Source organism: Perca flavescens, chromosome 6 (genome assembly GCF_004354835.1).
Source record: "Perca flavescens isolate YP-PL-M2 chromosome 6, PFLA_1.0, whole genome shotgun sequence".
In the NCBI taxonomy this organism is placed as follows: Eukaryota; Metazoa; Chordata; class Actinopteri; order Perciformes; family Percidae; genus Perca; species Perca flavescens.
Window position 1 is genome coordinate 11,797,352 of NC_041336.1, and position 21,042 is coordinate 11,818,393.

Consider the following 21,042-nt stretch of genomic DNA (forward strand, 5'->3'; position numbering starts at 1 on the left):
GTGGGTTTTCAAATAGGAAGCCAAGGTCAAGAGGCACCGGCAACGACACTGAGCGTGAGATTTTGAATGATGCGTCTAAATCAAAATAGGAAATAAACACTTTAAATGGAGATTGGTAAGAGGTCCTCTGAGGTCGGTGGTGGTCCTTCAAGGTTTTGACCCTTTTTGGGGATGTAAGTCATGTCTTGATCAAAGTAATGGCCACCCAATTGGAGCTTCATTTAAGGCTAAAGGGGGCACGGTGAACAATGAATGGATTAAATCACTCTAGGGGGCACAATCCAAGATTACTTTCAATCAGTAAAGACCCTCACTGGTCTTCTAAGAGTAACCCAAATGTTAGATTAGGTGATTAGATTATTATAATCTGTATTAGTGCCTTCTTTGGTTCGCTGAGGCTTTATGTTTTTCCAAGAAGATGAGTTCTGTCGTAAGAGAAGTTTCCATATTAGAGATCACACAAAGTTGTTGATGAGCACTGTAAACCATTATTTAGGTTTCTAAAATGTCAGTATCTAAGATTTGTAGACGAATGCTTAGCTCTGTGATTCGTATGTCATGGCAATACATGAGAGGAACAAACTGCTGGCAGCTTATACCATTGCCACTTAGGCCATTTTACCTTTTAGTTCGTTAGTCATTTGAACCCTTCATTACGTCTGTTTTAACAGTGAGAGTTAGCCTAACTTTTAGCACCTGTAGCATGGTTTGCTATGGATATCTTTACAGTAGTTCATTTGTACACTATTAAGAATGTTTAATGAACATTGTATTGGTTTGAGGTGGACTGTTACTTGATTTTGAATTGACACCTGCCTGCTAATCAGGAACAAGTATTTTACATGGCCATTGTATTCAAGCCAATTCTTTGGTCAAAGATAGACATCATTAAGTCATATATCTTAATGAATAAATGAAATCTTTATTTTGAACGGAATAAACAAATACATTAAAAAAAATAGTCCTATATCTCTGAACGTCTCTCTAAGACTGAGCAGATTGTGTCAGAAACACATGGAGCAGAATAAGTACGTTTGTTTCTTGTGGTCATCAGAACAAAGTGCCAAGATGTAGATGTCTATGTTTTGAGACTCTGTTCTTCAAAGCATCTGCTCCAATATCTGCTCCACATCTCTCTTGCTCATCCTCCAATCTGTCCATTTTCAATTTCCACTGTCACTTCTACATTCATCGCCTCTGCCACTCCATCCCTGCGCTCTTCCTCATTCCTTCCATCTCTCCCTCTCCTCCCTCATTACCCCCCACCTCAGTGCAAGGCTGTCAGAGTTTTAGGGATCCGGTGAGCTGTGAAATCGCACAAATTGCTGTTGCTTTGCGTCTGGCCCGGCAACAGAGGGGGGAGATAGACAGAGAGAGACGGAGAAAGAGAGAGATTTTATGCTTCAACACTTCTGAACCTGAATCACCCCCCTCACTGCCCCTTCCTCCCCTTATTCACTCAGACGTGGACAAGCACATGCACAGCTGCAAGACTGCATACCTACCCTACAACCCAAATACTTCCCACCAGCACACACACACACACACACACACACACACACACACACACACACACACACCTACCTCTGAACATGTGACCGCACCACCACCCTCGCGACCCTCACGATAAAGACACCTCCACCACTTTGCTTCAGTGTGCGGGTCACTTCACAGAACAACTCGACAAGAGCCTGCAGCCCTCGAGAGGGATAAAACCCCTTCTCAACCTGAGGAGAGCTGTTTCAACCACCTCTACTAAAAAGAGCAAAGCCCCCCCACACACCGCACACACCGTGCCCCCTGGAACACCCACTGAGATATGACAAAAACTGGCAAAAGGTCACAAGCATACATGTTGTAACTGTTTTTGCACTATTTATAATAAATGATTTTTTCAGTTATATTGTTCTACAGTACCTAACAAGTATGTGCCACACAGTGTGGATTATTGTGTAACTTCTACTGGACAACTGTGTCCTGTGTATTTCTAAAATTTTAAAGCAATGGAATTTTAAAAATGGTAGTCAATGTTCTTGCATATTTATTTATGTGTTTATTTTACATAAGACATATAATTAAGTTCACAGTACTGTGAAGTGCAAGTAGTGCAAGTAGTTTATGATATTAATTTAATTGTATGTAAAAGACTTTACAGCAAAGACATGGGACTCAATAAAGAAAAATGAGTAGATAACACAAACTGAGACTAGGAGAAAGTAGTTTTGACATTGTTTGCCAGTTGAAATCAATTTGAATGTGTGCTGGGACCTGCATTTAGAACTTTTCGTACTCACTAATGATAAGTCATGTGTTAGGTATCCTGTTATTGAAAGCACATTTTTGCACTGCATTCAATATATCACAGTGTGCAGGGTCAAAAGTGCAAAAAAAAGGAAAAATAAATAGAGACTAACTCCGCTCTACATGTATACAAACAGACATAGGGACACATGGATGTTTTTGCTCTACATGAAGCAAACCCATCTATACTGCCCTCCAGTGGAGCAAGTCATTCATTGTTCCACACTGATATGCTCTGCAGTGCAGCCTCAAAAAACTAAAGACATCTGCATTTTATTCTGTATCTTTGAACTATTGCATAGCACTTTTTACATAGCCTACAGATGATCATGGAATAAAAAAAACACAATCTTAGATCTTTTGGGCAATTATTACTGATATTTATTTTGAATAACACTTGAGTGAGCTAGTTTGATTACTGGAGCAAAGAGGATATGGTATTGATTCACAAACTCTGTTCAGTATTTAGTGTCACAGAAATCCTTTAAATACTTAACATTTACAAAAATATTTTACCAATTTACTTTTTACAACATTTTGTACGTGTACAAGGTGCACTGGCAGTTAACTAAAACATGTTAAGTGTTCTATTTAAAATCTTAAATTGTGATTTATAATTTTTATTATACAAGGGAAGAAGTCAAGCATGTTAGATGAGTAACAAGGATAGCACTGATGACGCAAAGGCATTTGTCAACCCCAGTAAAAATAACTTCCTGCAATAAAAAATAGTGATAGTTGTGAAAGATACCTACTTTATAATGGCAAACAACTAACCCAATTCAAGGTCAAAAGGCTATGGCCTACTATTGTAGATAATGTGTAATAATTTAGGAGTGGATATTATTCTTCATACAGAGAAATGCATTATCAAATTCTCCATGGCTTCTCAGGTTGGGTTTATGTCTTGCAAAGGGATCTTGACTACTTATTGTTTCCATTATAAAATAAAAGGAAGAATAATAATAAAAGGAAGTCTATTCAAATTATTTGCTGCTTTACACGTAAAAGTCCTGCATTAAAATTTTAACTCAAGAGAAATATAGAAGAGTTTGCCCTAAAATGCAACGTAATGTATCAAAATTAAAATGACAATGGACACATTTGTTTATGCATTAGGCACAGATGTGCCTTCAACCATGTGTTTGTGTTGCATTGCGTTTTGGACTGCTTTGTCACACTAAATGTGCTGCAACACTAGGGGTTAATTTGTTTATCAGTGAGAAAGGTTAACGTGTAACTACATCCTCTGTATGGGATCAGTTCCTCAATTGGTCTGAGCAACAACAGCTTCAGTCAGGAGACCGCTACTCCCTGTGTGATCGATTTAAATTGTAAGTAATTTAATGATGTAGCAGGCCTGACCACTCCAAATATTGTGGAGGAATCTAAACTCACATTTCATGAGCTTTTTGTATTATATCTGTAAGTTTTCACTGCGTATTCAACGTAGGCCTGTGATTAAGTTGCACTGTAATTACATCATACGTTGGGCAGCGCTGTGTGTTTACAACATCAAAAATGTACGCAAAGAAGTTGTCAAGCCAACTTAACAACTTTGTCATTAGATTTAGCGACTTTTCAAACCCCCTTAGCGACTTTTTTTCAAAAAAGCGATTAGCGACAAATCTGTATTGTCCAGCGAGTACGCAAGGTATTTCTCTCCTGTAGCCACCCAAAACAGTCTTCTGTTCTGTGCAGCAGCACTGCACAGGCAGATATGAGGGGAGGGGGGACAGGGTGCGGGGGCCTGTTTAGGTAGGAGAGACAGCAGGGCGCGACAGGAGAAAGACTCCGCTGAGCTGGCCTGGCCTTGGGCAAGCCAGCCTTGACCAACTGCCACTTTGCTCGTTTGAAAGCCATGATGTCTCTCTCTCATGGGTGGGCCAAATTCTCTGGGCGGGCAAAGCAGAGAAAGGGGAGGTAACCTTGCTCTTTATGATCTCATAAGGAGCAAGATTTCATATTGGCCAATCTGAGCTTTCATTTTCTCAAAGGCAGAGCAGGATACCCAGGGCTCGGTTTACACCTATCGCCATTTCTAGCCACTGGGGGACCATAGGCAGACTGGGGGAACGCATAATGTTAAAAAAAACTCATAAAGTGAAATTTTCATGCCATGGGACCTTTAAATGAAGCCCAAAATGTGTTGCAGACTAGAAATTGCTAGTATCAGCTAGCGTTAGCTAACGTCAATGGTAGGTAGCCGCTAGCTAACACTAGCTAGAAGGGTTTGTCGTGACTTTGCCTGGAACGCTACCAAGTCGCAAGTCGTAACTTGAAGTCGTAACTTATGGGCTAAAAATTGTGTCTGGAAAGCAGCATTTATACAAATGATTGCGTAATGACATCACAAATATGCAAATGAGCATATGAACTTTTGGAGCTGGTGTTAGCGACTTCCATTGGAAAAGAGTTGGCAACACTGGTCAAGCCAACGCTGTCAGAACAACGTTACTGCTGCGGCTGCCTGTTGCAGTTGAGGCTATGTTCCTTCTTTCACTTTTGATTTATCTCTTGGTAATGAAAGCAAATTGCCAAAAATAATCATTTAAATGCTCACAAATACCCCGTTTGTTTGGACAAAAAAGATGCTACGCTAACAGTTAGCTACTGTACCTAGCAGTTAGACAGTTAACGGACTTTAAGCTAGCCAGCTGTTATTTGAAAATGAATGATGGCTCAATTGAGAACCTAATGTTAAAGTCGAAACTGTTAGCTACATTAACGTTATGCAAGAGGAGGATGTTATAAATAGAAATCAAATAGATTTTTTTTTTTATGGGTGATGCTAAATTGATGAATGGGATGGTGCTGGCTGAAAGGGACAAATTGGAGCGAACTCAAAATTAACTGATTAAAGGGGCTTTCAGACCGCTGTGCGGCAGAAGTAAGGCGGTTTTGATCACAGCGAATGAAGCGGTTGCACACAAATTAATTTCTGTCGCCTAGAGTTCATCGCATAGATGGGCTGTATGTATATGTACGTATTTATATCCATGAGTTCACCGTGCTGAACAGCTCCCAAAACTTTAAAAAACGCTTTTTATTTTGGGAAACGCTCTTGCAGGTAGGTGGTTCAGTTGTCAGGACTTGTGAAATTAGCATACTCTGTTGATCAGAGGACTGTATACAAGTCACAACTGATTCAGATCATGAGAGACCACAATGTGAAAACGAAACAAGATATCATAACGGAGTTCCCCAGTGAGTAGGCCTACATGCTTGGATAACTTTGTGCGTCTACTGTTCTGTATATTCCCGTTACTTAAATTAGGTCTGTGTGTCAGTCATTAGTAGCCCTAACTTTAATCACAGGATGCACCCTTTGAAAAGCCATATTTTATTCCACCAAAAAACTAATTTATCAGTTTTCACTGCTGGTTGTATCACCCTATTGTCTCACCTTTTGAATAAAGTGAGTAATATAATCTCCTTATCAGCGGTGGAATCATTCACTGACATCCAGTTTTTACAGAAAGGCTGTTTGGCCTACTTCCCCCTCACATGAAGACATGGTTCTCTCTTTGTTCATAAACATTATTTGTTCTCTCTCTGTTGAAACAGCAACACCTCCACAAGTCTCTGCAGATCGAGTGCAAAGATGGCATTTTAAATTCATTCAACGCTTTCAATTTATGTGGCGTTTCAGCAAGATAGTTCTCAGTGAACACAATAGTCTTACATGCCAGTAATGTCACCAGCCCTGTGGTAAAAGAGGAGTTACCTGCCAATGGGACATGTGTAAGAAGAGGTAACGTTAGCAGAATCTCAAGAACAAAAGGTAGATAATCACTCTCGCAGCAATATTTTCCCCTTGTTTTCCAGAAGCTGTAACTCAGAATGTCCTAATTTGTAGCTATTTGTAGCTCTGTCATCATGTATTGCCATAGTGCTTTGATATTGAGTTCATTCTGCATTTGACAACTTTGCACATACGTGACACTAAAGGACAAGGATGTAACTTTTTGAACAAGTGTGACATTGTGTTGTAAGATTTCATTATAATGCATTCAGTCTGAGTAACGCCTGCATGTGAAGAGCTTTTACCAAAGCACACCAAAGACATGCAAGGCAAACGATCTAATGCTGGAGGTTTTTAACATTTCAATCAATAAAAAATTGAGGAAAATTTCAGCAATAAAATAGCTTAAATAGGATCTCTAATCAGACCCTCTATACGTTTAATAATAAATATATTAATATAACATACGTTTTCACGAGCATTCAAATGGGCAGATGTATCATTGCACAATACTACATTTGGTTTGCACATAATGTGGGTGGTACTGGATCCATCTAAGTAGTAATGAAAGTGACCTAGTTCAAAATGACGAGCAATAGAGATGCTCCCTCTGATAAAGATATGCTACTACATTATGGTCTTAAAATTCAGTTACAGTTAGAAACACAATAGTTTTAAGAACAGGTGACACAAACACAAAAACTGTGTTCCAGTTTGCAAAACAGAAAAAGCGTGCTCTAAAAGGTGGTGTTGTATTCTCCAAACTCTTCATACAATCTCCAAAATTACATATTGGTGTCTCATGAGAAACTGCTGTAATAAACCCCTCACTCAAGACAGAAAAAACTGTACAATCTTTTTCACACACAGGTCACAAGTTCACATCAAACAAAACTGTAAACAAATTAAGAAAAATATTTTAGGCAGCCTGTGTACTTCTCCACATCTTCTCTGTCATTTACATTATACCGTAGTAGACTTTCATCCACATCACACCACACCTAAGAGACACCCACTTCATTTTCCAAATTCCTAAATCACAGCTAGATTTTCTGGTCTTTTGGCTTAGCTTTTTTTTTTTTACACACTTAAGATAACCAATGTGGTCTGTCCCTTTACATGTACATCTACATACTGATTATGGCAACAGAGAATGAGCCAACACAACAGTAACCAATTGCTCCTCTTTGGGAACAAGGTATAAGAATATTGTAAGCAGAAGACTGTAATGTGAAATCTGCTCATGTGTTAAATGTTGTGCAAACCATGCATTTTACTCCAAGTGGTAAGTGTGTTAAATAACTGTGCTGAAAGTACCAAAAATCATTAAAAGTGTATGAATTTGTAGTCTATTCAATAGTTGGCTGAAGTGAACAGTAAACTGCATCAGTTAAAGTTAAACCTAATTTACAGTGACCTCTAGTGTCAGTGAAGTGTTTGTACAACATTTAGACCATTGGCTGTATGCTGTAGGCTCATTTTTGGGCAATAACCTTCTATGGAAACAACCTGCACCTACGCTATGGTATAATGACCGAGTAACAGCAGACAGATACCACCCTATCAGCACCTTACAAGGCCATGCAATACGAAAGCATGGCATTAAGTTATACTTTATTAATTTCGATGGGAGAATGTATCCTCTTCATTTGACCCATCCTAACCAGCAGACACAATGAAGCAGGGGCTAAAATAAAACCACTGGAAACCAATAAATAAAATCTTGACCTCAAGGTGATATCATCAAATGTGTTGTTTTGTCAGAGCAACAGTCCAAGACTTACTGTATGCTCAAAACTCATAACTATTTAATTTAATAATAAGATAAGAAAAGCAGGCAGTTTTTCATTTGAGAAGCTGGAGTTGTCAAATGTTTGACATTTTTGCTTGATTGAAATAAATGATAAAATATTGCAGATTAATTTCCTGTTGATCAACTAATCGATTAGTGGACTAAGTGTTGCAGCTCCGCAGTGCAGCACCTGCAGATCAACCATAGTTTTAAGGCCATTGTCTTGCCACAAAGCAATTGCAAGAAAAGCTTTACAAAATACAGTATTTAGTGTTCAGCTTGTGCTTTTGTCGTGTGCCACCAACCTGGGCCAAAGCACTACAGGTGCTACACTTTGGCTTGGCATTTGGCTTTGACTAATACTGTTAGGATGACATTAAGTGAGAGGTTTCTGCACACCTACTGGGTGATTTGAATACCACAAAGGCCCACCCATTGTACAAAACAAAATCTGTCATTGTGTTATAATATAGTTTAGAAGGCACGTTATATACACGTAAATCATGATTCTTATGCTTGAACTGGAGAAAGTGTACATAGCTCAACATGCTCGGAGTTAATAACATTAAGAGCTAATTGAATTGATAAAAGTGAGCTCTGAGGGGCTGCACTGCAGGGTTATGACTCATTTAGCGTCACACATTCACAATTGAGTGGAAACTACAAAAAAATCCTGAGAAACTGTTATTGTAGACACGTAGGTGTCTAAAAAGGGTCTTTTGAAAGGTATCATAAACCATCTCTAGTGTTACTGTTTGAATCATCTCAGTACTGAAACATAAATGTTTTAGTCGTGTTGTGAGTAAATGTTAAAAATGATTTCAACGCACCAAGTAGGTGCGTTGAAATAATAATACATTTTGTGACAGTTTTGGTAGAATACAAACTATTCAGGCAAGAAGAATATATGTGTATTATAGTTCTGTCATTTCCTTCAACCGAAAATTGATTTTGTCGCTTGTTCTTTTAAAAAAAACCTCTTATTTTATTTGTCTTTCTTCATTTAAGTGACACAAATATGACAAAATTATTATTCAAGAAAATATTTTTAGTTTCCTGTTGACTTTTTTTGTTCTCTGGTTAAGTATTGCATATTCATAGCAGCAGTGTGGATGTGGTGGGAAGGCACCACACAGACACCGCTTAAAAAAAGGTTTGAAACCACTTCCTTAGTCACGCCACTGCTGATGATGATGCCTCGCAGTGACAAGCCGGAACATTGTTCCACTGAGCGTTCTCACACAGACGTCAGTGCATTAGTGACTTTGTTGGCTTGTTGACTGATTAAGTGGCTGCATTTAAATAAAATAAAAAAGGTAAGATGGTTAATTCTTTAAATTTATTGAACATGCGATCAAAAAATGTTGATGAAAAATGTGAAAGATGTTTAGCTGGTTTAAAAGATAATTTGTTCATTTCATTACCCTTTTAATTCTGACTAGTAAACATCGCTCTTTTATGACTGTATATAATTATTGGTGTTCATGCTAATGATGGTGTTCATGGTCGATAGCTTTTTTGAGCCTTTGTGTTTTTGGTAACTTACTTAACCTTTTAACCAATTTAGCAGCAAATCCCAGAGGAAGGATGAATATTTTTATTTCTTTTAGAGATGAATTCTACCTTTTCTTTAACTACAAAAGAAATGTATAACGAGTATGTCTTTATTTAGTTTCAGCTGCTGTGGTTCCTTTTGTCTCTCTCTTGGCTGATAAGTGGGTTGTCCCCATGGCTCTCAGACCTATGTTCTTATTGTTGCTGTGGTACCTCACTTTGTCTGTTCATAGAGGTAAGTTGATTTATCTAATCCGTATCTTTTTCTTGTATTGATATGAATTTCTAAAGGTACTTCCCCACATTAATGTTCTCCATTTAAGATTAACTTAGTATTTTACTGTCATACATTGTTGTGTGTTTATCTTGATGCTGGGGCCAAGTTTTCTTAACCTCAATGAGATTGCCTGTGTAAACAAATAATTTAAAGCGTTAGACGTTTGTAGGGCATCATTGTTGAATATATAATAAGTGCAGTAAGAACTGACCGCACTTTTCTTTTGTGCTGCAGTCACGTCTTTGTGCAATGTCACCTGCTCGACGGACTTCAAGACTTCACTGAACTGTTCCTGCTCAGACTCTCTACCAACCTATTCATATTTGGTCGAAGTCATATGCAGGTACAAACTGTCTGTTTGTATCCTTCTTTCAGAGGAACAACATTCATTTCATTTCATTTTTTATTTATTAAACAGGAAAAGATTAAAGACAATCGGGCCTGACTCAGTGTAAAACTGATTTTCAGCAGGTTCCTGCTCTGCAGAACATAAACACCACATACACAACAAAACTCCTAGACAGAAACAGTAACAAACATACAGACCAAGAGAATGAGCAGCAGGGCAAAGCCATAAAGCTGACTTAATGGATACGCAGATAAACCTCTCCATTAAATAGCGAGCAAATGTTAATTTAAATGATGTTATTGACGTTAAAGTTCTGATGTGCTGTGGAATGTCATTCCAGACTTTAGTGAGCACATAGAAAAAAGATCGCTGTCCATAACAGTTTCTAAAAGCCGGTAAAGGCAAAAGTCCATTTGTAGCAGATCTCGTAATGCGCTCGGGCCTTGAACTGAGTTTTGGAACCAACGTAGACGGAGCAGCTACAATGTGACCATTTAAAATTTGATAATACAGTTTTATCCCAAGGCTTAATTTATAATTCTCAAATGTCAAGGCATTACACAAAGATAGTGCAGTACAGCGGTGAGTCCATCCAGGAAGCCTAACATGTAGCTTATAGGCTTTGTTATAGAGTCTTATTACTGGTTCAAGAATCTCATTTGTTGTAAGTGACCAAACAGGTAAACAATACGACAAAGTGGACATAACATAACATCATGCATCTTGTGATCTAAAACAGTGCAGAGCACATGTATGTATATATTTATATATATATATATGCTTCATGTTGGTGCATCATACTGTATGTGGCTTCATCTTAGCACTACTAGCTTTTATTCAAATGGTATTCTGGGACCTACCTGTTGATTTTCCCCTTTGAATTACAGGATCTCCAAGTTAAGTCATTTTGAATATTGTGCTCTTATTATAACATTAGTAATAATAACACAAGATGTTGTGTCGTCAGTTGTTTTTGTGTTGTGGGCAACTTTTTAGAAAAATGAGTTGCTTTGATAAAATGGAAAAATTGCAAGGTGCCAAATAGATTTTTGACCCCCAGGATGGTCTTTATTGCACCTTCCTCAGAGCTTTGCAGAAATCAGAAATTGTCATCAGAATGTTTTCAATAATAACGTCCTTCACTGATGTCATAATGTGAAATTTATTTCATTTTTTATTGTCATTGGTGTAAGGAGTAGAGCCCAACTGATATTGATGTTTGAGAGTTAAAATGTTCAATAACTATGGGCTACATTACATGCTGTTAATCTTTTATTTTAAACATAAAAGTATGACATTTGTAGAAAAAGGATCCCTTTAATTTGGTTATTTTAGGCTTGCGATCTAACAGTTGAAAACTAAACTTGTAAGGGCTGTAAAGAACACTGTTTCTAAAGAGATCTTTATGAATTGGAGCTCATCATATACCTGTAGTGCATTAGTCCTGTTCTTAAACAATCACATGGAAACTAAAACCTTTGGCGCTGAGACGTTGACTGATGTCACAGGGCATAACAATAATTACAACAAACCGTTTATCTGTCACAGGGATGAAGAACTTGAGGTTAATGGCAGCTGTGAAGTCAAACCACCTCAATCCTGGTGCATAATGTATCCGAAAAAGCTTGATGAAAATCTTTATGATGTTGCAGCCATTGAAACCATATGCACTGCTAAAGTCAGTCAGGTATTGATGAATACCAGTGTGTCATCCAGCTGGTCACTGTGTGATGTGGGTAAGTTATACTGAGAATAACTGCGTAATTTCTAGTGTTCGTCATTTCTGCTGAACAGATAGAAGGATAACACAGAAACAAAAAGGTCACAGAGGACAGCAGATAGATCGCTTATGACATGTTTAGTGGCCTTAAAATATGTGTGTGAAAATGGTTTGTATGAAGTTAAATGTTAATTTATCTTAATTCCAGAATTAAGATTATTTTACATATGGTAGACATGTGTAAAACATGTTCCCTCTTATCATAGCCATCACATTACTGTAACTTAAACCATTTTCTGTTTTGTTTGAAAGTTCAGAGATGACAAGAATGATACTGGCAACTTTCCTAAGTCACAAACATTGTCATTTTGGCAGCAAACCCCCTCCCACCTGCTTTACCCTCCAGATAAAGACTAGAGCTAAAAATAATGTTCAACTGTCACTCGTGGTGTAAAGCACTGTAGGCACGCACACATTTTCAATTTCATAATACTCCCCATGACCCCTTGGGGCTTAACTTTTTACAGTGAAGCCTCTGCCTCCTGTCGATGTTAAGGTGACAAACACTGACGGATTCTACAACATCACTTGGAGCCACACCAACACAGAAGACTGTCTCACATACAGAGTGCGCATAAGAGAAAGCAAAGACTTGTCAAAGGTATTATGTTAGCAAAACCACCTAAAACAAAAACAAGAGGCTGTTGCAGTACAGTATTGCCGATAGTCTCTGCTCAGGACCCCCATCCAAATCTGTTTCTATTCCTTTCTTTCAGGGTCCAGCTCTTTCCCGTTCATTGACAGTAAAGTACATTGAGATAGACCATAAGAACCTGCTACCACATGTCAACTATACTGTGGATGTTCAGGCCAAAATGTGCCCTGGGAATGTCTATCGTGGTCCATGGAGCGAGTGGAGTTCCGCTGCAGGATGGAGGACTAAAGGAACTTCTGCGGAGATTGAAGGTAAAAGAGAATGGTATCTTCCAGCCTGGAGCCATGGTCTAGTTGACTTCTGTCTCATGCTAAATCAGAGTTTTGACACCAGTCACTGGTGTTATTCTGTGGCGTTTCCATGCTTCAAACCATCATACAAGTGTGTGTTTCCGCATTGATCCTTCATATAGAGAAGAAACAGGAAGCGTAAAGTTTATCATATCATTTATTTCAGTACATATTTCATACCCTGTCTCTCCTGTACAGGAATGAATGGCTGCTGGTGGTACATCTCCCTGTCCGTCGTTCTTGTTCTTGTGCTCCTGTTGCTGGGTTATTCACAAAAACCGTGAGTATTGTAAACACTGGAGTTACTGTCTTTTTCTCCAAGTTTGAGAATTAGTTTTTTGTGAAGCACGTGTGGCCCCAGTGGGATTTGAGCCTTAAGCATTGAACCTTGATGGTGTTGGTGCTGGGTTACCTGCAGAACTGTTCTCTTGATTAACAATTCTCAATGGTCCACCTTTTCATATTTCCCCAAAATACAGTCTGCCATGATATCTAAACAGGGAAATGTTTTTAAACTGGTGGTCCTCGATGTTCAGTGATCAATACTGGCTTTTGGAGAAGCTTGCAGAAATGAAAATATATTTAGACTGAACCAACTAGTATCATAATATAAAGAAAATGTGCAAATCATATTAAAGGTACATTTATTTTGAATTTACACATAACTGAATCTGCATTCATTGCACACAAAAAAACTTAGCAAAGTGAAAGCAAATGAAGTCTTAAGGTCAGCAACACTTTGTCTTCCAGTAAATGATTAGCAAAGCTTTACACTGCTTCAATCTACACTTTCCTGGCATCACCTCCCACATATAGGGAAACCACTGCAGCGCTGTACGTGCAGCGACACATTGCACTGAATTGGCTAGCAGACATAGGAAGTCATGCAGAGCATCAGTGTCTGAGAGCACCTCACTTATTAAGGGCACACAGTGACAAGATAAAACACACAAGCTTAGAAAAGTAAATTAAATTAGCACTTCCACAATTTTCTCTGTTTAGAGGATGATACAGGATGATATCTTCTGCGAGCCATAATGATTTCAACTTCTGGTTTTGGTTCAATGCATAACTACGCTTACAAAAGCTCGTTCCAATGAATCTCATTAGTAATATGCAGTCTGAATATGCTTCGCAGGCATCTGTGATATTCATTCTCAGTGTGAGATAAACGGAGCTAAAACTAATCCTACTTTCAATGACGCTTATAGTGTTCAGTTTTTGTTGTTGTTTTAGAGAGATGTTCTCAACTTTATGGTAATTCTGAAGTTCCACCGGATATCCCTCATCCTCTGCTTTCTTTGTCTATATGTTAAACCCTGGTCTAATAGAGGAACAGCAACCAAAACATCTGAGCTAGCAAGCTAATGTTACACACTAAAATTGGCACGTTTTGAAGAAAGTTTAGATGCAACAAGGCAGGCTTCCTTGGTTCTTTCGGGGAATGATTGTTAAGATTTACAAAGAATATGCTTAAGGCATTTACTCTCTTACTGGGACGTTTTGGGACCTATTGGTGGGGATTTGCTATGGACATATACACACGGCGATACACTGGTAAGAGCACATGACGTTTAACCATGTATCTAGCTCATTTATATAGCTCACGTTACTGTATTGTGTGAACAGTTAACTTCATTTAATATTGAATGTGACATTTTCTATTGTGGGGTGCAAATGTTCCACCTAAACAAGTTCCTTTCTGAAACTATTTTGCAGAGCCACGCGCGCTGCGTCCGGAGCTTAGCGCCGCCTAAACGGCTTTTCAAAAGGGGAGTGGGGTCACTGCGCTCCTCATGTGAATTAGTCTCTTTGCCAGATCATCCTCCACATGCTGCGGAGGAGGGTGGGGATGGGAGAAAAACATGCTCTGGTTTATTGGCATTTTTTTTAAACCAATCACAATTATCATGGGTGGTGCAGCGTACGGAGCCGCTGCAAAATAGCCTCGGGAAGAAACTTGTTTTGGTGGAACGTGTACGTTCAAAAGTTGTTTTAGTCGTGCAACAGAAAACTCAGATTGGACAGATAGTCTAGCTATCTGTCTGGATTTACCATGCAGAGATCTGAGGAGAAGTTAACCATAGTCCTCATAAATGCACCGGAGTTTAAAATTCCAACACGAAGAAAGCGGAAGGTAGTGGACATTGGCGAAAAGACATACTTCTGGCGGAATTTCCTGCGGTACTGGAGCAATCCTGGAAGTGGAATGTCAAGGATATAGACTACATGTGAATAGACAGGCGGACAATGCCCTGCGAGTAAAAGCCAGGCAATCAATGTGTAGTAACCATGGGGATACTGTGCACTACTGTATCCCTGCCGTACAACTGAATGAGATTAGTTGACTGTGGGATCATATTACCTATCCCTAATCACAGGTTGATTTATAAAAAAAAATAGTGGCAATATTAGTCTTTCCTAACCACAGACTGTTATTGTTGATAGTTAAGTTAGCTAAATTAGCATAGTAATAATTACAGATGGTACTCAATAAATCCAGTCTTGTGCCAATGCTCTGACAAGCCAAAGCCCCACTGTGTATGTCCTGATAACTGTTTAGTTTTGCATTTTAGTGAACTCACAAACAGCAAGAATCAGTCACTTGTTCATTGATTTGCACTGTGCGCCGCTCACATAAAAAAAATTTCAAGACAATTTTTTCCTCTATTGCTATCTGGCAGGCGCTACAGAGCGCTCTATGCCTGCCCCAGTAGGCTAAGGAACAGTTTTTATCCACATGCAGTTGCACTGATGAACCCACTCCATCTCCTCTGCCCCCCACCACCCCAACCTGTGTGCTAGTGTTAACACATTAGTCATTGCAAACTATTTTTATGGGTACAAGTGCAATTTGCATATCATGTGTAACTATCTATTTATTTAACTTATTTTATGTATTTTAGTCTTTTTTAGCTGTGGGCATCTCAGGTTTGTTCCAAACAATGTCTTGTTGTATCTGTTTACAATGACAAATAAAGTATCTATCTATCTATCTATCTATCTATCTTGCAGTGGGTGCACGTGTGACGAGCACGAACGCAACAGTTGAATTGTGCCCACTTGTCGCGTCACTGCAACAGTTGAATAATAGATGTCATGTTATTTTTTTCCCCTTCTATTTCCATTCTTTTGATGATACTGTTTCATATTTGTTTCAGGTGGTGGCAGAAAAAACTCCAGCGGATTATATACATCCCCAGGCCAGATGAGTTTTTCAAGCCCCTCGACCTCAACTATGGAGGGAACTTCAAGGTAAGAGAAAGCAAAACAAACGTTGGGCTCTGTGTAATTTCCAAATTACCCAGCAGGTGTTGCCCTAGAGGGGACTTTCAGCACATCTGGATCCTGCTTGATGGGACTTTCCCTTCACTTCACATTTAAGGGCCTTAGTGATGTGAATGACTCAGTGTGCAGGGGCTTTAAGAGGCCTTTTCGTTTTTCATCTGTCTCACAGCCCGTGGGTAGATATTTGTGTATGACAGCCCAACCTGTTCCACCCCATAGGAAAATACCCTCGGTTGGTACACATCTTTGATGTGTCATGTCTCAAGCTAAAAACAGCCTGTTATTCACCTAATAGAGGCACAGGGTGAGAATGATGTGGTTAATATTTTTTTATCGACTTACTGATGTTTTTAAGATGATCTTTTTCATCAACTTTTTACATTTTCCCCTAATGTAAATTCTTCATCCTATCTTTTGACACCCAGGGATAGACTGATTGTTAATGTCACTTATTCCTTCACTCTTACCTCACAAAAGAAACCTGAAACAGGCTCAGGTTTCTTTTTTCTTTACTTTATTAAGGCCTGTGACTGAGCATCTGCTTGGCGTAAGTGCCACTTAAAGAACAGCTGTTTAGCAGTTGAAACCCAGGAAAAAAAGATCATGTTTTCTAGGTTTCAAGAAAACTAAAAAGACTTTTCACCAACTTCAGCCATATATTTGAGTGTTGCCGTCTTATACAGTGAGTCACAATAATATCCGTATCATCAGGGTTGTACTGTAGATGTTGTCTGGTATCCTATTTAACTTAATTGTAAGATTTTTAGGGTAATCTTTTCCTAGTCTTAAAGGAATTAAAGGTGAATTTTGGTCATCAGGTTCCTATTATATATGATTGCTCCTAGAGTTTTGTTGTTTTAAAATACTGTATCTGTTAAAAACACCAATAGTCACCCTAACACTATCATCACATTATATTTTATGAAGTATTCTGTCAAAAATATTGATTATGCAACTATTGCTCCTGAACAGACAGTTACTTGTGAGTGAACCACATCAAGCTCAACCGTCCCCCATAGCTTGAGATCTGTGTGCAGTTACAAATGTTGGTCAGCAGAGTGCGCTACTGCTACAAATAACAAAGAGATCATACTTTGAGAGAGGAAGTACTAGAAAGAAAGTGAATTAGTTCCTTATTTAGCTCTGCTTTCCTGTACTTTTCATTATTATGCTATGTGCTGAACTGGGCCAAATGCGGAACATCTTATGCTACGTGATTATATTCAAAATACTTGTGTCCCTCAAGTGGCAAGGACAGCTTGTTTGCAACCATAAAAGGACACAGAAATACAATTCAATGAATAGTTTATTCAAAATATGATGAGATAATGTATAGCATTTTGTAGCACAAAGGCACATTATGTCAGAATTTGTCAGAAAATGCAATTTTGTTTTATTCAATATTTTCACAGAGTAAACTGACTATCTCTTTACCTTAGCTGTTAACAAGTCTCACGGCTTCTGAAAGGAAAATTAAACTTGCTTGTTTTAAATGCAAGTGATATAAAACAAATGCAGAAGCAGATGACATTAGTTTATAGAAGACATAGAGCACATGAGTAGGATTATTGATACAGTATGTGTATGCCTTTTTTGAGGGCTTCAGTGGATTTAGGAACAATTTGGTAAGTTTGTTAGTTTACAAATGACATATGCAACCACTTAAATTACATATTTCAGGTGCCAGATCTTTTAAAACTCATTGTTCGAGTTTGACTGCATTATCTCACTCTTGTGGTGCAGACTGCTTACGCTTTCTCAGCGAACAGAGACGATTCAGTGATGCTGTGAGCTCTGTACCTCAGGATGTGGTGGCATTTGCAAAAACAACCTGATTCATGCTTATCTGGCCATATCAGCTTGCTGAATGGAGACTATGTGGCTGCAGGAGGTTTACATTACAGCATGTACTGGACGTGTTGATGTAAAGCCATGGAAATCACAAATGTAACTTATTTGAGCACAAAACAAAATAATTGTTTCCTTTTATTACAGACTGCATACCTGCATACTTGCAGTCTGTCCATTTTTTGACTGCTTCTTGTTAAATGCCTAAAATATCAGTATTTTCAATGCAAAGTCAGAAAGTGTGTCATGTTATGTCTGTATGGAGCTAACTATTAGGTGTGTAAGGACTTTTACAATAGCTTAATGTTCAGATGTATCCTGCTGAACACTGTGAAATCCCCCATGTAATGAATATGTTTATGTACTTGCCCGGGTGTCTCACACTTCAAAGCAGTAGTAGTGGTTAAAAACGTACTAAAAAGAACATCCCTAACCTACCCTTTAGAAAAGGCTATTTGTCAATGGCACACCCATGTCTGTCATTTGCTTTCTTTCAGAGAGTTTGATGGTAAAACCAATACCACCCTGCTGCTGCTTAGCTTAGCCTCACTTAGCTTACCTTAAAGACTGGAAGCAGGGGCAAACACCTAGCCTTTCCAAAGGCTAAAAGAAGCCGCGGCCTCCCAGCACCTCTAAAGCTCACTAATTAATACATTCTATCTGGCTGGTTTAATCCGTACTGAAACCGAAGTGTAAAAAAAAGTTGTGGTTTTACTGGGAGTTGCGTGCTAGAACTAATGCTTGATCAGGCCTGACCAGGCTAACAGTTCCTCCCTGTCTTTATGCTAAGCTAATGCTGGCTCCAGCTTCGTATTTACCGCAGAGAGTGGTTTCAATCGTCTAAGAACACAAATAAGCAACTATTCCTTTAAGTATTGATCAGTTTTGCCATTTATTTAGGGCAATACTTCAATTATCTTCCATTTGCTCTGTTGCAGGAGTGGGTGAAGCCTGTATTCAGCGAGTACGATTACCTAAAGGTCAACTCCCACGCTGAGATGATAAGCAAGAAGCAGCACGACGTCCTTCAATGGAACGACGAGAAACAAAGCTACAGCAAGGACAACGAGATGAAACAAAGTGGTCATTTAGTCCACATGCTGCAGCCTCACAGCAACTCACTGCTGTTCTTTCACGACGGTGGCAGTTCCCAGGGCACCGGTCACTCCACCGGACACGTCTCCATCCACACCGTGACCCTGTCTGGAGAAGAAGAGTTTGAGGAGGAAGTTGGGTCACAGAGCTCTGCACACACCCTCAGAAGTTACCAAGATGGAGAAAGCTTTGGTTCATTTGAGGAAGACAACAGAGAACACGCTGGCTATGACTTAGAGGAACTTCATAGGCAAAGTAGGATATTACCACAACATGAAAACCAAATATTGAATGACTTATCAGTGGAAAATATAAACTTTCAGCCCCGTGCCCAGCTTAATGAACCAGAGAGGGTATCACTCGACTCGTTGGCTTTAAACGAGCAGTCAGAAGACGGCTACCCTCACGTGGACTTGGACACTATTGACAGTGGTTTTGGAGAGTGCAGCAGCCCTGGAGCCTCAGACTCAAACATAGCACAGCAGATGGACTCCAATTTATTTCATGAGCACACAAGCTCAAATTCTAACTACGTCAAACAGTGGATGATATGCAGCACTATTCAAGAAGACTGTAGCAAGTCAGAGAACGAACTCAATGAAACACAGTGATTAGGGCTGCTGATTAGCTGCCACAATCACAGTTTGCAGTGCTGTGGGACACATATTTAACAAATGGACATTATTGTTGACATTTTAAGAAAATATACGTAAATTGGAAGTATCTGCTCAGCATATATTCCTGTAAATCTTGAAATGTTAGTTGTGCACTTTGTACTATGTAAATGTAAATAGTCGGATTTCTTTGTTTTAAAACATTTAAACATTTGCTTTTCAGAGAGGCAGAGAATAACTGATCATTGATCATTTAAAGACATAAATAAATAAATAGAATTACAATTCACAAATGTAATCTTTTTATGATTTGCCTAATTTGAATGGAAAATTTGAAATTTGAAAAATCAAGTTATATTTTGCTTTTTAAAATATCAATTTATACTCTCACAAAGCACTGAGAAAGTAAATTATTATGGGACACTCCAGACGCCATAGACATGCAACAAGGAATACAAATTTTGCATATTGCTTTGATTTACACTGCTAAAGGATGTTTTTTTTTTTTTTTTTGCCATTTGTGTCACTGTATTCAGCTTAATATTCTCATGGACATGCAAGCTTCATTAGCTTGTACTGTAGCACCAGCATGCATGCTGCCTTATCACGATGTGTGATAACGTCTGCTGTCCCTGCACATGCATCTTCTGAGTAAACACTGTAACCATATATGCGTTTTTTTGCAATGTTAGCAAAAGTGCAGACTTGGAGCAAATGTTATCATCTGTACACAAAAAAAAAAAAAAAAATTCTGCCCTTGGCCTCATTTATCAGAAGAAAGTGGCGAAACAAAAGCTTTTTTACCTTCAGTTATATAGAAAATGTTGGGGGAGTATATTTGTCCTTTTTTAACCAAATTTCTTGTTTCACATTTATATAGGTACTACGCATGAACAACTGTGGGAGTGGAGTATTTTACCATTCTACTGGGAAAAACAAACACTGAAAACAATACATATTTTTTGTGTTATGCTTTTCTGGGCCCATGCTGGTTAATTTTGCTATTCCAGTGCAACTGCAGTTATGACATTACACCCTGATTCATTAACTGATAATATCAAACAGTTAGAGGATTGTTCCCTACTCAAAGGGCACCTAATGGTAGCTGTAGTGGGAAGGGTTAGTGGGTCTCATTTACTTTAACAAGTCCAGAGTTTCTGTGACAGCTAATGGTCTCACGGTGTTGATTGTTGTTGAAGGGTAATTATTTTTTTTTTTCAACCTGGATCCTTTTTCCCCATGCATTTGTGTTTAATTAATCAATATCCATGACGTTTCACTTCTGGGATTGCTCCATTGCCGTTGGAAATTCCGCCGGATTTCACTCTTTTCAGCCGGATGTCCGTTACCTTCCGTTTTGTTTGTGTTGGAATTTTAAACTCCGGTCTATTTCTGAGGACTATGGTTAACTGCTCCTCATATCTCTGCAGGGTAAATCGAGACAGCTAGCTAGG

The 21,042-nt window shown here is 38.7% G+C and overlaps 1 protein-coding gene across 2 annotated transcripts in view; it reads left to right on the top strand.

Annotated features, from left to right (window-relative positions):
* Positions 1-19,766, top strand: part of il21r.1 (interleukin 21 receptor, tandem duplicate 1) — a 52,570-nt gene extending 32,804 nt beyond the window's left edge. The window contains exons 1-9 of one of the 2 annotated variants that reach the window (XM_028580547.1): positions 9,042-9,154; positions 9,511-9,627; positions 9,904-10,012; positions 11,567-11,754; positions 12,266-12,399; positions 12,515-12,704; positions 12,942-13,023; positions 15,905-15,998; positions 18,818-19,766. In XM_028580547.1, the coding sequence (XP_028436348.1) occupies positions 9,567-9,627; positions 9,904-10,012; positions 11,567-11,754; positions 12,266-12,399; positions 12,515-12,704; positions 12,942-13,023; positions 15,905-15,998; positions 18,818-19,585 (1,626 nt within the window). In that variant the 5' untranslated portion in view covers positions 9,042-9,154; positions 9,511-9,566 and the 3' untranslated portion in view covers positions 19,586-19,766. Of the gene's footprint in view, positions 1-9,041; positions 9,155-9,510; positions 9,628-9,903; positions 10,013-11,566; positions 11,755-12,265; positions 12,400-12,514; positions 12,705-12,941; positions 13,024-15,904; positions 15,999-18,817 lie in introns of those variants that run through there. The other variant, XM_028580548.1, reaches the window with a different exon arrangement.
* Positions 19,767-21,042: the final 1,276 nt, after the last annotated feature.